Raw genomic sequence first — 16,489 nt, 5'->3', positions numbered from 1 at the left:
CTGCTTTGCATGCCAGGCTGTGTAGACTCTCCAGGGAATGCTAATGGTGAATGTCAGGCACCACGGCAGGTTATTAGGAAATTTGCTGAGTGGTGGGTCTTCCTGACTCAGGTGACTGTCTCCTGTTGGGCTGTCTCTGAGTCTGGAGTAGGCCTTGGTGTCCCCAGGGTAAAGGTGGGGGTGTCCTGGTGCCTCCTGGGACCCTGGGCTTAATCTACCGGGGGAATGTGGGCACTTCTGGGAAGGAGCTGAACATGAATGAGTCCTGGTCCTTTTAACAAGAGGGCCCCCATGCAAGAATGCCTGGGATGTGACTGGAAGGGCCAGTCAGCGGCTGTCCCCCACTCTGGAAGTGTGTGGGTGTGGAGCGCTTGGTCCCAGTCCCCCAGGCTGCCCGCCAGAGCCGAGCAGGGCAGGAGTGGCGGCGTGAGAAGAAACGTCAGAGGCTTCTCTCAGGGGCCCCGCTCTCAGTAGTGAGTCTCATCTTGGCACTGTCTGTGGCTGGGACCTCTCTGCACTCTGCTGCCTCATCAGGACCAGGGCAATGACAGTACCTACCCGGCAAGGCCGCGTCAAAGTTTAAATGAGACAATGCACGGATTTCAAGTGCCTGCTCAGTGCTTGGCGCACTGACGCTGTTCAGTGTGTGGGAAGTGTTGGCAGCAGCAGGGTCCACAGAGACGCGCGTGCACACACACACACACACACACAGCTGCGCGTGCATACCGCCCTACGCCCATGCCCCACATGGGCACATGGCTGCCCCCCGAGTGTGCCCAACATACTGTGTTCACGTATGCACACACATTCTTCTATTTTAAAAAACTAAAAAATCTCACGAAAGTTAAAAATTATACGCATTTTATAGGCACAAATAAGCTCCATTCTTAAAAAATTATAAAGGAAAAAGTACAAGTTCTCCCCCCATCTTCCCCTTCCCTCCAGTGGCGTCTGTTGTTGACAATTTGGAACACCCTCCCCTCAACTTTTCCTAGGCGTGTGCAAGCATCTGTTTATATACATGGGTACACATGTGCTGACACAGAAATGGAATCACGCTTACATGCTGGTCTGCACCTTGCTTTGCATCGTGAGCCCGGTCCCTCGGTGTGCACGGACTGACCGTTTTACACGGCCGTGCTGCGCGCCGCACAGCGTGGACGCCCGGGCTCCGTCCCACCGTAGCACCCACGTCGACTGCTCTTTAGTTTCTTCCCGATTTCTTGCTCTTGAATGATTATCTACTGAGCATCTTTATCCAAATGTTTCTGTCCTTATACTATTTTTTCTTTCAGATGGGTCCTTAGAAGTGGGATTACTGGATCAAAGGGTGGGAGCACGAAACATTTTCATAGATTCTACCAGATTACTTTGCAAAACGCTGTTCTAATTTGTGTCTACCAACACAGTCAAAAAAGTGCCTGCCAATTTTTTAATTTTTGCTAGTGCCACAGGGAAAAGTTCTTATAATTCGTGCTTCCTTGACTCCTTGTAAAGTGGGGCATCTTTGAAACACCATTTCAAAGACAAATGGTGTTTTTGCCCATTTGTATTTCTTCTTCTGCCATTATCTTTATGTTGTGAGCTGCTTGTCTTTTTCATAGTAATTCATAGTGGTTAGTATATTTAGCCTTCAGTCTGTTTGATGTGTGGAGGGTACTTTCTCCCTGCTGGTCATCTGCCAGTTGCCTGTCCCAGCGTGATTGCACACAGGCGTGCACACTCAGATGTGTGTGCGTGTGCACGCGGACATTTAAAAGGCAGAGAGGTGCTTTGTGTTGCTAGAAGTTGGGGGAAGTAGGCCCAAAGCGCGGCCCCTGGACTCCGGCGCGCAGTTGGCAGCCGCCCTTTCTGGAACCCTGGGCGGGCTCTTTGGGGCAGGAGTGTTTACAGCTCCCGTCCCATTGTTCTCCGTCTGCGTGGAAGTGCTGATCTGCTCCTCATTTCCCAAGGGTTTTTGTAACTATACTTTGTCCTGGACTCTATCCAGGGTATCCCTGGCTTTCAGAATAGTATTTTTTTTTTTTGTCTTTCTCTGGATTGAAGTGGAAAACTATTTAGAGTTACCCTCGGGCAGCCCCAGGAAATCAGATATTGGTGGGAAGGCTGCCAGAGGCCAGGAGTGCTCAGGGTGGGAATGTCCGGCTGTCTCTCACTTCCTGCCCTTCGTGGCCAGGCACGCACGGTTGAGAGCTGAGGGGCTCACTGGCGCCTCCTCACCCCCTGAGTGCGTGTGTATGTGTGCATGCGTGTTTGGCTAGGACAGGGGCTCTCTGACCTTCCTGTCACACCTGACACATTGAGTCTAATGAGAGCAGGGTGCAGCTGAGTCAGTGATGAATGTGTCTATGTATTTGTAGTCGGCATGTCTTTAGAGGAAAGGAGAGAGTTACCTACAAAGGAGTTCCCATAAGGCTATCAGCTGATTTCTCAAAGGAGACCTTACAGGCAAGAAGGGGCTGGAAAGAAGTATTCAAAGTCATGAAAGGCAAGGGCCTACATCCAAGATTACTCTATCCAGCAAGGCTATTGTTTAGAATGGAAGGGCAGATAAAGTGCTTCCCAGATAAGGTCAAGTTAAAGGAGTTCATCATCACCAAGCCCTTATTATATGAAATGTTAAAGGGAATTATCTAAGAAAAAGAAGATCAAAAATATGAACAGTAAAATGACAACAAACTCACAGCTATCAACAACTGAACCTGAAAAATAAAAACAAAAAGAAACTAAGCAAACAACTAGAACAGGAGCAGAATCACGGAAATAGAGATCACATGGAGGATTATCAGTGGTGTGAGGGGAGAATGGGGGAAAAGGTAGAGGGGATAAGAAGCACAGATGGTAGGTACAAAATAGACAGGGGGAGGTTAAGAACGGTATAGGAAATGGAGAAGCCAAAGAACTTGTATGTACGACCCAGGGACATGAACTAAGGGGGAAATGCTGGAGGGAGGGGTGGTGCAGGGCAGAGGGGATAAAGTGGAAGAAAAAATGGGACAACTGTAATAGCATAATAAATAAAATATACTTAAAAAACACCCACACAAAAGATAAAGACTGAGAAACTGACATGGAAAACTTTCTGGAGCTTTTTTAGGCAATAATTTTGAAATTATACAAAAGTTGTAAAAATAGAACAAAAAACACCCATATACTCTTCACGCAGATTCATTTATTAATGTTCTATCCATTTGCTTTACAATATTCTCTCTCCAGCCCCCTGCCTCCTTCCTTCCTTCCTTCTCCCTCCCTTTCTTTGTCTCTCGTACTCGAAGGTAAGTTATTTTCATCATGGCCCTTTATCCCCCAATACTTCAGTGTATATTTCCTAAGAATAAGGATATTATTTTACATAATTACAATACAGTTACCAACTTCAGTACATTTAACATGTCTGCCATACTTCTATCTAATTTGCTATTTGTATCAATTGACCAAGTAATGTCTTTTAGCGATTTCCCCTGCCCCTCCCCCAGTACAGGATCCAGTCTAGACTCCCGTATTAAATTTTGTCATCGTGTTTCCGTGGTCTCCTTTAATCTTGGATATTTCTGCAGCCTTTGTCTATTATGACAATTCACATTTTAAAATAATGCAGTTGCCCAGTTTTAAAAACTGGAATGTCCTTTATGTGGGATTTGTCAGATGTTTTTCTCATGATTTGGCCAGAACTAATTCCTGGCCAGAACACATCTTAGGTGAGTCGTGACCCTTTCAGGATCTGGGGCCATGTGATGTCACTCATTGGTGATCTTCATTTTTGTCACCTGTTAAGGTGTTGTATGATTTTTTTCCGTATATTTCCTGTTATCCGCCTCCCCCATCCCTTGAAGTCTAAGGAGCCTCCCCCTTCAGCAGGTGTGATGACCTGTGGTCATCAGGCCAGGAGCCTCATCTCCTCCCTCCTGGAAGGGCAGGGCTGGAGTCATGGAGAACCCTATTTCGGGCCTGGGTTCTTCTGCTGGAAAGTTCTTCTTTCCATGGAGCCACAGTCTTTCTCTGTAAGATTTTGAGGATCTCATTTTTATTCTGCCAGCAGGAATGACCAAAAATTAATCTAACTTCTATATGACACTGTTTCCAGTCACGATCTAATGTGGCTCTCACAGTGACCAGTGGGATAGGTGCATGCAGAGAGGGATGGGACTGTGGGGAGTGGGGCTGGGAGGAAGGGAGCCGCTATTGATCAAGCCCCGTCTATGCTCCAGGCACACGTAGGGAGTTAGGTAAGTCAACTTCGATTTTACGAGAATCCTCCAAGGTGTGCACTGTTCTCCTGAAGCTCCGACAGTGCAGGGGGTTGTCCATTTCATTCAGCCAGTACCCCCCGTGCCTGCAGCAGTGCCTGACCCAAGGTAGGTGCTGACTGCATATTTTCCAAATGAATAGGTGACTTTTACAGATGAGGAAACAGGCTCAGAGAGGGCATGTAACTTGTGCCCAGCCACACAGCTGTCACGAGGCAGAGCTGGGTTTTCAACTCAGGCAGGATGACTTGAGAACTCTTATTCTTAATCTCTCAGTGCTGAATATTTGTTTTTGTAAGATAGTTGGGAGGAAGAATGTTTCTGAAATGTTGCTCTAGTTTGAAAGGCACCGTTTGAGAATGTTGGGAGTGACCCCACATGGGAAGAGAATGGTTGCATGTCTGCCCCTGGGGTGTCCCATGAACCCAATAGAGCAGCAGCTGTGTATCACCCCCTTGGGGGTGCTGGGGGAGGGGGTTAGTCTTACAGTCACTTCTTCGTCAGATGTCAGTGTGAGCTGCACCCACGTCTCTCATCTTCCGGCTCCCTAACGCGGCCCGCAGCACCTGGGGTTGTTGTCCTCTCTGGGCCCCTGCCCCCTTTATGCTTCAGCCCACGGCACCATGGCATAGGTGGAGCCTTGAGATCCCCTGCTGCCGTGGACACCACTCTCAGTGGAAGAGCCGCCCTCTCTGGGTCCCTTGGGCGGGGTTGCCTCTCTCTGGCTGGTTTCTCCAGGTGTTTCCACCAGCTGCCCTGCTGCCAGACCTATCCCGGACACGGACCCTTCTCTTCCCCCTCTGCTCCCTCTCCTCAAGGCCCAGCCTTCAAGGTCACCCCCTGAAAACTCCAGTGTACAGTGTAGACGATTAGACCTCCCAACCTCCTTGGCATTTGAGAGCTTAGCTCATCTACAGAGGACAATTGCTGAGCTTTAAACAATGGCCATTAACCTCTAACCTCCCCAACAGAGGATCAGCAGGCTTGTGACTTAAAATGTAGGTTTTGTTATTTTTCAGCTTTGGTGAGGCCAACAGATTAGGAGACGATTGCCTTTGACAAGATGGTTGGTTGCTCACAATTCCCAAGAGGAGGAGACCAGCCACACCACGCACGGCCACTCGGGAGACACCAGGGTCCATCAGGAGGCGGAGGGTGTGAGGGAAAGCGTGGGCAAGAGCCTTTACTGTGGTTTCCTTGGAAAAGAACATGCGAGGCAGGGTAAGCGAGTTTGGAATGGGCCAGTTTGAATACCGGTGCCAGGTTCGGGGTGTGGCGGTGGTCTGGAGCTGTGTGGAACCTGGCCCTGGGTGACCAGGGCAGGGGAATCTGCCCTGGAGTGTGAGCGCCCAGAGTGGTGGGGTGCGGGCTCTGGGTTGGCTGGTTTGCAGGCAAAAGTTGCACTTGCGGGTGTGTCATTACTATGTCTAGAAACTGGCTCGCCCTCGGAGGGGCAGTCCCTTCCGGGTCAGCAGGCCCCCGACGTCAGAGCATCGACGTACAGAAATAAAATGGCATGACTCATACAGCTAAGAACCTGATTTTTAAAACAGTTGAACCAGATCAAATTTATGGGCTGGGTCCCCTTTCCCTGGAGAAAGCAAACCAAGCGCCTTTCGTTTCTTTCACATCGCGCTCACGGGCTCCGAGGTGTCCCTGCTGCTCTGGCGGGACACATGGCAAAGCCCTGGGAGTCAGGCTCTGCTTGTTACCTGGGTGAGATCAGGCAGGCAGAACGCCTCTCGGGGTCCCAGTCTCCTCCTCTGTGTGGTGGACTGACCAGTAACAGCACCCATCCCACGGGTCAGTGTCACACTAGGTCATCAGTGCGCGTAAGGTGCTGGGCGCTGTGTCCCATACGCTCTGTGTGTGTGTGTGTTGGGGGGGTGGCGGGTCACTACTAGGAGTAGGCTCCCTGAGGTGAGGACAGTGTGTTGCTGGGTGTGCTAAGTAAATACTGTTGAATGGATAAATTACAAGATTTTAAGAGTTTTATGTTCTGTTTTTAAATTTAATTTTTGAGTTGGTAAAAATTTATTTTTTTGTTACAAAAACAAACACTATAAGAAAAAAATGCAGCAAAAATTCCCCTTGTCACCTTTGTCTCCCATCTGCCCAGTTCTCACTTGTCCCCATCGGTACCACTGTCCTTAGTCTCTTACCTATCATTCCAGAATTCTTATATCACGGCTTAATCACCAGTATGGACTCTGCTCCCCTTTTTTTTTATATAATAGGTAGGATATTCATTTTCTGAATAGGTTTTTTTTTCTTGGTATTGTGGTAAAATACAAAGAACAATGATTATCATAACTATTTTTTTAAATCCTTATCCAAGGACATGCTTACTGATTTTAGAGAGAGGAGAAGGGAGGGAGAAAGAGAGGGAGAGAAACATTGACGTGAGAGAGAAACATCAATTGGTTACTTTTTTTCCCATACGTGCCCTGACTGGGACTGAACCCACAACCCAGGCATGTGCCCTGACTGGGAATTGAATCCAAGAACCCTGTGGTCTGCAGAACAACGCCCAGCCCGCTGAGCCACACCAGCCAGGACCTGTTTTTAAGCTTATAGTTCAATGGTATTAACTACCTTCACATTGTTGTGCAACCATCGCCACCATCCACCTTCATTAAGTCTTCCATTTGTGAAGCGGCAGCTCTCTACCGTTCAGCAATAACTCCCCGTTCGCCCTTTTCCGCACCCTCTGACAACCACTGTTGGGCTTTCTGTCCACGCCTTTGATAACTAAGTACTGCCAGCATATTATACACATCTTTTTCACTTTAAAAAAATATTTATTTTTAGAGAGGGGTGAAGGGAGAGGGAAAGAGGGAGAGAAGTACTGATGTTCGAGAGATACACAGATCGGTTGCCTCTCACATGCCCACCCCTGGGGACCTGGCCCACAACCCAGGCCTGTGCCCTGCCTGGGAATCGGAACTTTTGGTTTGCAGACCAGCGTGCAGTCCACTGAGCCACACCAGCCAGGGCTTCACTTTTTTTTTTTTACAAATAGCAATATATCTTTAATTTTTTAAATTTATTTTTATTTTTCATTTTTATTGTTGTTCAATTACAGTTGTCTGCATTTTCTCCCCACCCCTCCAACCCCACCCGAGGCGAACCCACCTCCCTCTTCCCCCTTGATTTTGTCCATGTGTCCTTTACAGTAGTTCCTGAAACCCCCTCTCCCCACTGTCCCCTCCCCACTCCCCTCTGGCCGTTGTTAGATTGTTCTTAACTTCAATGTCTCTGGTTATATTTTGTTTGCTTTTTTCTTTTTTTGATTATGTTTACAACAGCATGGATGGAACTGGAGAGCATTATGCTAAGTGAAATAAGCCAGGTGGTGAGGGACAAATACCATATGATCTCACCTTTAACTGGAACATAATCAACAATTAGCAATATATCTTGAGGATTTTCCATGTCGAAGTCTATGGTGAACTTCCCATTTTCCGTTGCCTGACCACCGTACTGTACGTTGTTCACTCCTTTTCCGTGATGGACATTGGGGTTGTCTGCCGTGTGTTCTTCTTACAAACAATGATGTAGAATGACTCAGTGTTTTAAAATGAAATTGTTTAGATTTCTTTGTGCTTCATTAAAATAAGCTTACTTGCCCACTTTAATTCACACCCTCCCACTTAAGGCTCAGATTTGGAGGCCACCGCCCCATCGCTCCTCTCCCTTCTCCGACAGGGAATTAATTTTTTCCGTGAAGGAAATGGAAACTGCCTTAACGTTCCCCTCTCCCCACCATGCTGATTCTGTCTCCTTCTGTCTTTGGGATGGCAGCAGCTCTTCTAGCCCCTACGCTTCTCCGACCCCCCACATTCCAGGCGCTCCAGAGCACAGCACACAGCCAGGAGAGATGTGGGGGCTGGGGAGGCTGAGGGAGCAGTGACATTCTTCTGTGAGTAGGCTGCAGGGGGTGGGGTCAAGGCCCACAGAGGTTTCTTTGCCACCAGCCAGGCTTTGCACACACCCAGAGCTGGCCACAAGGCAGCCGTGCAGGACCCCAGGCCCCTCCCTGCCTCATTGGACCCCTACTGAATCCTGTCTGCCACACTTGGGCGGGTGCCTGCTCAGAGCAGGGCATCCCTGATTTGGAAGGTCTCTGGGCCCCAGGGTCTATGTCTCAGTCTCGATCTCCAGGTGGGGTGAGTCTCCTCAAGGGTCTGGGTCCTTCCACACATGAAGCCCCTGGAATAAAGCTGTGGCTCCTCCATTCTCTGTGAAATGAATGAACAGTGGAGGCTACCACCCCATAGCTCCTCTGCCATCTCCGAGACCCCTGCCACCTCCCAGGGAGTCCTTCCCCAGCTTCCCCTGCCCCTCCTCCCAGAGCAATTCTGTGCTGCCCACGAGGGCAGCCTGCTCCTGAGGCTCTGGGACAGGCCGTCTGCCTGCAGCCCTTCCTTCTAGGGCCTTGGGGCTTGTGAAGCCTCCCAGACCATCAGAGGGACTCCCAGGGTCTACGGCAGGGGTGGCAGGTGGGGGCATTTCATGACCCAGAAAGACATTTAAGGGAGGAAATAACAAGCAGTCCTTCGTGGCCAGAGGTGCCTGGGCTGGCAGGGGCGGGGCCAGCGCTTCCTTCTGCATTTCCTTCCATTGTTGCCACCCCTCTTCCTGGAATTCTCCTGGGGGAAGGGGGGCAGGGGTGCTGGGTGGGCTGGGTGCCAGAAAGGGAGGCAGAGGATGCCTGGCTTTGCTCTGCACCCTGGGGCCCTGCTGTGCTCAGGCCGAGGTGTGTGCGCCCCGTGACCAGGCCTGGCTCTCTCCACTCCGCTGTCGGGCCTGCCTCCTGGTGACCAGGCTGACTCCTCTGGGAACCTGAGGACCCGAACCTCAGGGCAGCCTCCCCGAGAGGGATTGCCCAAGCACGTCTCTCCTCTTCGCTGCCTTGGTTTTCCCATGGAGGACAAGAGGTGACTCTGACTGCCAATGTCATACAGATATGTGGGTCCTCTCTACCCACTGTCAGGCCTTTTTGATAATGCCTGGGTCCTGAGGACACTTCAGGCAACACACTGGTGACAGACGCCTCCCCTCACTGGCCTGGGGATGGAGACACCCCAGGAGCTCTAGCTTAGCGAACTAGTTGTACAAGTTTCCTCCATAGAGTGAAGGACTGTAACCCAAATCAGTGCAAATTCTAGGGAATGTGACTCTCTCTACTAGAACCCTGGGACATGTCTCTTTTCAGTCCTTTCTTTAAAGAAATGTTAGAAAAATTGGTCTTGAGCATAGGCCAGGCTTATTGCCTTGCTAGCGAGGGAACCTGCCAGGTGATCAAGAGTCTACTGGTTCCAAGAGGAATAGAAATCGAGGGATTTTATTGTCCAGAATAAATAAGCAGCTGGCTTATTTATTTATCATGGCAAAAGATACATAACAAAGCTTACCATTTTAACCAGTGTCAACCAAAAAAAAAGTTTTATGAGTTTGTTTGAGCCAAATTTTGAGTTTATGCCCAGAAACAAAATCTCAACAGATTAAGGAAAGTCTCCTGAGCACGAGCCCCGTTATGCACTTCGGGTCGAAGAGGAGCCCTGGCTGGTGCGGCCCATACACTGAGCGCCGGCCTGCGAACGACTCCCATTGGGGCACATGCCTGGGTTGTGGGCCAGGTCCCTAGTGGGGGGTGCATGAGAGGCAACCACACATTGATGTTTCTCTCCCTCTCTTTCTCCCTCCCTTCCCACTCTCTGAAAGTAAACAAATCTTGTAAAAGTGAAATCTTTTAAAAATTTTTTTAAAAAAGGAGAAAATGTAAGGAAGTTACGTGAAGTCCATTTGTGGTAGATTAAGGAGGCGGGAGAAAGCAAAGTGGGGACATCCCTAGGACTGAATAAAAAGCAAAACGAAGAAACACGTACTTCTTTTACACTGGTGAGTACAGGACAGTTAATAATTACTGTATTTTGCTGTAATGCTCACTTTTCCCCCCAAAATTTTGAGAGAAAAATAAAGATGTGCATTATATATGAGTACTAATCCTATATCTATATAAATGTTTTTAATTCTTTTATTTATGCTTATGTGTTAAAAGTGTAACTCTAGAAAGCAATAACGATGTCCATATGCAAAATAATACCCTGGGATACGATAATCGGTTTTGTTTCTAAATATTAATAAATAAAAAATTGAATTAAAAAATTAAAATGAAAGATTTTTTTTTCCTGAAAGTTTGGGCCAAAACCGCGGGTGCACATTATATACAACAAAATATAGTAATATTACCGAACAGGGGCCCTGGCCCGGAGCAGGTCTGCCTTGGGCCAGGGGTTAGTGTGTGGGTTCTTGACTTCGTCCTGGAAAGATTTCGCAACACGGGTCCAGGTGATTGACAGTACATTTATTAAAGCTGCAGACAGTGAGACAAAGAAGGGCTTAGCATAGAAGAAACAACGGGAGAGCCCAGGCTGGGCTGCTTTGGGTCTCTAAAAATGTTACAGGAAAGAAATGAGCCGAGGCAACGCTGCTTTAGTTCGCTGGGAAGTCAGAGAAAATGGGGCCCTGGAGACAGGTTCAGGGGGTTAGCCTGGGACGGCTGCTGCCGCCCCTTGGTCCCCTGGTTGCAAGTCTCATGAGGACCTTTAGAGTTTAGGAGATGCATGCCCGTGGGGAAGAAGAGGGGGAAGGAAAAGGAACTGTTGTTGCCTCTCAGAGGGGTCCTTTAGGGTTTTTATCTCCCTTGCAGGTGGGCATCTTAGGGGAGGTCTCAAGGGAGGGTTTCAGCAGAATATTCATCAGTTTTCCAGGTGTGCTTTTTCAGGGTTGTGGTCTCCACTGATTGGTCAGCACCAGAACAGGGGGTCATGGGTCACTGCGGCTGTTCCTGGTGTCTCTCATCTGGTTTTTCTGCTTTTCTGGGCCTGGAGCTGAGGCCTAGATGTTATCTCAAGGGAGGTGAGCTTCTGTATCTGGCTGTAAATCGCTCAGCCAGTTTGTTCAATTATGTGTCTCAGTTTCCCCATTCTACTTGCCAAGGAATTTTCCTAGTTTCTCACTATCCTGCCTACTAACATTTAAATACATGGAGACAGCATACAGGGGACAAGATAACAGCGAAGTGTCCTGTGGTCCGTGCTCCGGAGGTCTTGTGCTCTGGTGCCTCGGCCTGTGCCTTTGAGGGTAGGAAAAGTACTCCTGTGTTTCAAAGATATGTTACCCCAGACCATAAGAACAACGGGCGGAGTTCCATTAAGGTAAAGAGTGACTTATGCTAAGGAAGCCATAGGCCTGGGACGTGTGACTCCCTGCTGTGGTCTGAGCTTGTCAGGTTTATTACATAGCCCCCTCTTTGCTCACAGCATTCTAAGTGTGCAATTCGGTGGCATTAAGTACATTCACATAGTTGTGCAACCGCCACCACCATGGTCTCCAGAGCACGTTCGCCACCCCAAACTGAAACTCTGTACTCGCTCAGTGACTTCCCCTCCCCCCAGCCCCAGATAACCGCTCTTCTGCTTTCTAGCTCCATGAACTTGCCTACTCTGGGTACCTCATAAGTGGGATCATATACTATTTACCCTTCTGTACATATTTTATTTCACTGAGCATAATGTGAAATAAGGTTCATCCACATTGTAGTAGGTGTCAGAATGTCTCTCCTTTTTAAGCCTGAATAATATTCCAGTGTGTATATACCAAATTTTATTTCTCCACTCATCTGCCAATAGACTCTTGGGTTGCTTCCACCTTTTAGCGATTGTGACAAATGCTGCTATGAATGTGTGTGTACAGATATCTCTTTAAGTCTCTGATTTTTAATTCTTTTGGGGAAGTACCCAGAAGGGCAGTTGCTCGATCATATTGTAGTTCTATTTTTGAAGTTTTGAGGAACCACCATACTGATTTCTTTCTCTTTCTTTCTCCCCTTCCTCCCTCCCTCCCTTATTGATTTTTAGGGAGAGAAATGGAGGCAGGGAGGAAGGGAAGGGGAAAGAGTGAGAGAGTGAGAGAGAGAAACATCAATTTGTTCTTCTACTTATTCCTGCATTCATCGGTTGATTTTTGTATGTGCCCTGACCAGGGATTGAACCCACAACCTTGGTGTATTGGGACAATGCTCCAACCAACTGGGCTACCTGGCCAGGGCCTACATCGTACTGTTTTCCATATCAGCTACACCTTTTTTCATTCCTAGTAATTGCACAGGGATCCAGTGTCTCCACATCTTCACCAACATTAATTGCTTTCTGTTTCTTTTGATAGTAACCATCCTGGTAGCTATGACATTGTAAGCAGTCAGTTTAAAAAATTAGCTAATTAGGTCAAGATTGAAGTTTTATTTCATGAGGTCATAAAAACCCATATTCAAATCAGTTCTTACAGAGACCAGAAGAAGGAAGGGCTCAGTTAGCAGGTGTGCTGTTTAAACATGAGGAAAAACAGTTAAGAAGCAAATGGTGAGAGGACAGCTGAGGCTGTTCCCTGCTTGTGTGCAGGAAGCATGCAGAAGTCCAGGGCCAGCACCAGGCTGCAACTGTGACCGACACAGGCCCTGTGCTGCTCCTGATGTCCTTCTGCCACTGCGGGGTACAGTTTGGGAAGCATACCCACTTCCCTTGGCACTCTTTGAAGGGTTCCTTCACGGATCATCACCTGGTGACCTACTCATTCCTAACAGCCCACCCACTTATGGGGCCCCCAGCCCTCAGTCAGAGATGTGGCTTCAGGTGTGTGTGGTGTGACAGTCTCAGGCCTCTCGGGAGTGGAGTGTGTTTCCTCCTCCCCAACTTTCTTTTCTCCCTGTCCCTGAAGAAAGGAGAGTCTGTTTTTCATGTATAATCACTGCTGGCCACGCTCTAGGAAAGCAGCACAGATGGCCTGCGGAGACGTGGGTCAGGTGAGCCACTGGGGTGTGGGGGCAATGTAGATGTGACGGTGGCGAACCTGCCCCTGCTTTCATTGCTGAAGTCTGATGGCCAAGACAGTCCTTGTGTGGGGCACACAGACAAATGGGGGTGGCGGGGCCGGGCCTCTGGGGAGGGGCTGAAAGGGGTCAAAGTTGACCGTGGGGTAAGGGAAGGTGTCCCTTGTCCCTCTCGTGCGGGGAGAGGGGCCTGGCCTTCCAGGGATGGTGCATGGGGTGACTGGGGCAGGGGGAGCCTTGAAGGGTCTTAGGTGGCTGGTGTTCTAGGCAGATCGGCTTGTCTGTGTGGTGTTCGTGTGGTGCTGGGGGTAGTGAGGGGTGTGGCGGGACTAGAGCCGGGCACATTAGGCTAGTTTTCTATGTTCTACTTTTCCCTCCTCTCAGGTTCCTGGGGGAAGCCAAGATCCCACTCCAGGAGGTCCTCACCACTCCCAGTCTGTCTGCCAGCTTCAGTGCCCCGCTGCTGGACTCCAAGATGCAGCCTACAGGGGTGAGTGCTCATCGAAGCTCTGCCTCAGGCCAGTTTCGGGGCCGGGGCCTTGCCTTTCTGGCCCCAGAGCTGTATTGTACTCCAGCCCCCAGCAACCAGGCCTGGCCCTGCCTGGCCAGAGCTCAGGGTGCCTGAGAAGGGCGCTTGGGTGGAAGAGATGGGAGGGGGATGAGAGGGAGCCGGGTCCCACCTGCAGGGCTTGAGTCATCGTTGCCTCACACCAGCCTGGCCTGCCCGTTGGTCCCTTCCTGGGTTGGTTTTGTGCTAGAGACCAATGTCTCCCCAAGCTTCCTGCAGCCTTGGTGATGCTCCCTACCTCAGTCTCCCTGGCAGCCCGTTCTCACCACCCAACCCCCTTCTGTAGATCCAGAATATCTGAATCATCTGGGTCGTAGGTCACAAGGGAAGGGAGGCAGACAGACACCCCCCTCCCTCCCCACCACCGGGATCTGTCAGATCCCCTGCCTTCCCTCCCTTGTCCTTCCCGCCCTTCCCCAGCCCTCCCAGTCCTCTCCTAGTTCTTATAGACAATTTCCATCCTCATCCCTGGCCTCCTGTTATTTTTAGTGAGCTAAATATACCCTGCAGGGTTCTTTCTTCCTGGTCAGTAGAATTCCTGACCTTCCTTCTGGGTCAGCCTCCCAGGATGCACTGGGGGAACTATCAGTTTGGAAGAAGTTCCTCCTGGTGGCACCTAGGGGGATCCTGGGCTTGACTTCTTTCAGACAGAGTGGGGCTGCCTTGCCCTGTGGAGTGTGTGTGTGTGTGTGTGAGTGTGTGTGTGTGTGTGTGTGTGTGTGTGTGTGTGTGTGTGTGTGTGTGAGTGTGGGGGCTCCTGGCTGGCTTGGCGAGTCCGAGGGGCCGGTCTGTGCAGAGCTCCAAATGAAATCGCTACTGGGCGCTGAGACCTAGAGAAACAGGGCGACTGACCAAAGCCCCACAGTGAATGGGTGTCCGAGTGGGGATGTGAGTCAGAGGGTGTGCCTCCTAAGCTCTCAGGGGTGGAAGGGCCTTGAATAGACTCCTGGTTTACTGCCCTCCTGATGATGCTGGAACTTTCTCCTGAGGAGACTTAGGCTGTGAAGACGGGGATTCTTCCTTGATGGGGAGATGCCACTTCCCAGGAGAGTCCATTCCTTTCTCAGACCGTGCTCACTGGTAGAACATTCTGGTTCAGGGCAGTATTCACAGAGCGTGTCTCCATCACCTCCTGAATCCCCTCTTGACTTCTTTGAACTCTCCCGTCTCGTAGTGCTCCCGTTTTTTTATTTCCAATTTCCAGTGTAGGTGTGTGGGTTTCTCCCCCTACCCCACTGAGCAATTCTCTGTCACCAGCAGGGTGTCCTACATTCAGCTGAATTCTGACCCTCTCTACAAGGAGAGAGCATCAGATCTCACAGGTTAAGGGCCCAGCCTTACAAGACTGCTCCCCCCGCGCCCAGATGCCCCTCACAAGTCCAGGTTATCGCCTGTGCTCCTGACCCACTGGCTACAGATTGGAAGTTTCAGTGACCCTGTCCTTGGGCTCAATTGATTTGCTACAGTGGCTCACAGAACCCAGAGAAATATTTCCTCACTAGATTATTGGTTTATCATAAACAGATATAACTTAGGAACAGCTGATGGAAGAGATACACGGAGCAGGGTATGGGGAAAGGGGCGAGGAGCTTCCACGCCCTCCCCAGGTACACCAGTCTCCCTGATCTCCACATGTGCTCGCCAGCCCGGAAGCGCTTCAGACTCTGTCCTTTTGGGTTTTCATGGAGGCGTCCTGACACAGGCATGATTGATTAAATCATTGGCCATTGGGGATTAAACTCAATCTCTAGCCCCTCTTTCCTCCCTGGAGGTTGGGGTGGCTAGGGTGGTGGTAGGGGGAATGAGTGGGTAAAGGGAATGTGGGGTTGAAAGTTCCAACCCTCCAATCACATGGTTGGCTCCCCTGGCAACCAGCTTCCATCCTTAGGTGCTTTCCAAAAGTCACCTCATTGACATAACAAAAGACATGCTTACCACTCTTATCATTTAGGAACTTGCCAGGGGTTTTAGGAGCTTTGTGCCAGAAATAGGGTGTAAGAACATATATATATTTCTTATTATAATTCACCAGATCACATCACTATAGTCAAGGACTCCAGGGACACCTGGAGCTCCCCCTTCAGGGGGATCCTGGAAAGGGCTGTAGTTAACTCTGAAGGTGTAGAGGACTAATGGGGAAATGGTAGGCATCCAGCAGGGGACCTGGGTGGTGCTTCTCCATCACATCCCAGGGATGGGGCATCTACTTTGCTGTGTGTCTGGCCCCCAATGCCTCCAACTGGGTTTCTCACTTTCTGGCTAAGCTGCTCAAACTTTCTCCACTCCAGCCCGGTGTGCGTCCGTGACACTGGTGGCTCCTCCAATTTCTGCACTTGCTCCCCTCCAAGCTCAAAGACGCATGCACCCCCTGAAATGGAGCTTTTCACACCTGGTTCCTGTCCATGGGGCTGAGCCAGGCTGGTGACACCCAGAGGCCTCACCGCTCCTCCTCTCACTCTTGGTTCCCATGGTCTGTCTGTGCTTCGGCTCACCAGCTGGGGTCCTGCGGCCTCCTCTTTCTGGGGCTGAGATCCCCGGTTGTCTGCAAAGCTTGTCGATCCTTCACAAACCATGTCTCCAAGAGGTGGGTGTGAGAGCTAGAAGATGATGGATGGGAGAGGAGGGCCGGGCCTGCTTGATTTAGCCCCCAGCTGAGCACAGCCTGGGAGGGGTGGGGCCTCCCTCTGTGCTGCCCAGGAGGCAGCTCTGGCCTGTTGAGAGGGTCCAGAACCATCTTTCAGTCCCTATGCTAGTACTGAGCCACAGTACAGCTCCAGGCAG

The 16,489-nt window shown here is 50.0% G+C and overlaps 1 protein-coding gene across 21 annotated transcripts in view; it reads left to right on the top strand.

Moving 5' to 3' along the window:
- DYSF (dysferlin) overlaps window positions 1-16,489 on the top strand; it is a 202,305-nt gene that overhangs the window by 28,306 nt on the left and 157,510 nt on the right. For all 21 annotated transcript variants that reach the window (XM_053924834.2, XM_053924830.2, XM_053924832.2 and 18 more), the window contains exon 4: window positions 13,525-13,630. In XM_053924834.2, the coding sequence (XP_053780809.1) occupies window positions 13,525-13,630 (106 nt within the window). The remainder of the gene's footprint in view (window positions 1-13,524; window positions 13,631-16,489) is intronic.

Source organism: Desmodus rotundus, chromosome 5 (assembly GCF_022682495.2).
Source record: "Desmodus rotundus isolate HL8 chromosome 5, HLdesRot8A.1, whole genome shotgun sequence".
Lineage (NCBI taxonomy): Eukaryota > Metazoa > Chordata > Mammalia > Chiroptera > Phyllostomidae > Desmodus > Desmodus rotundus.
The sequence above is the reverse complement of the archived record's forward strand: the minus strand, read 5'-3'. Positions and strand labels throughout refer to the sequence as shown.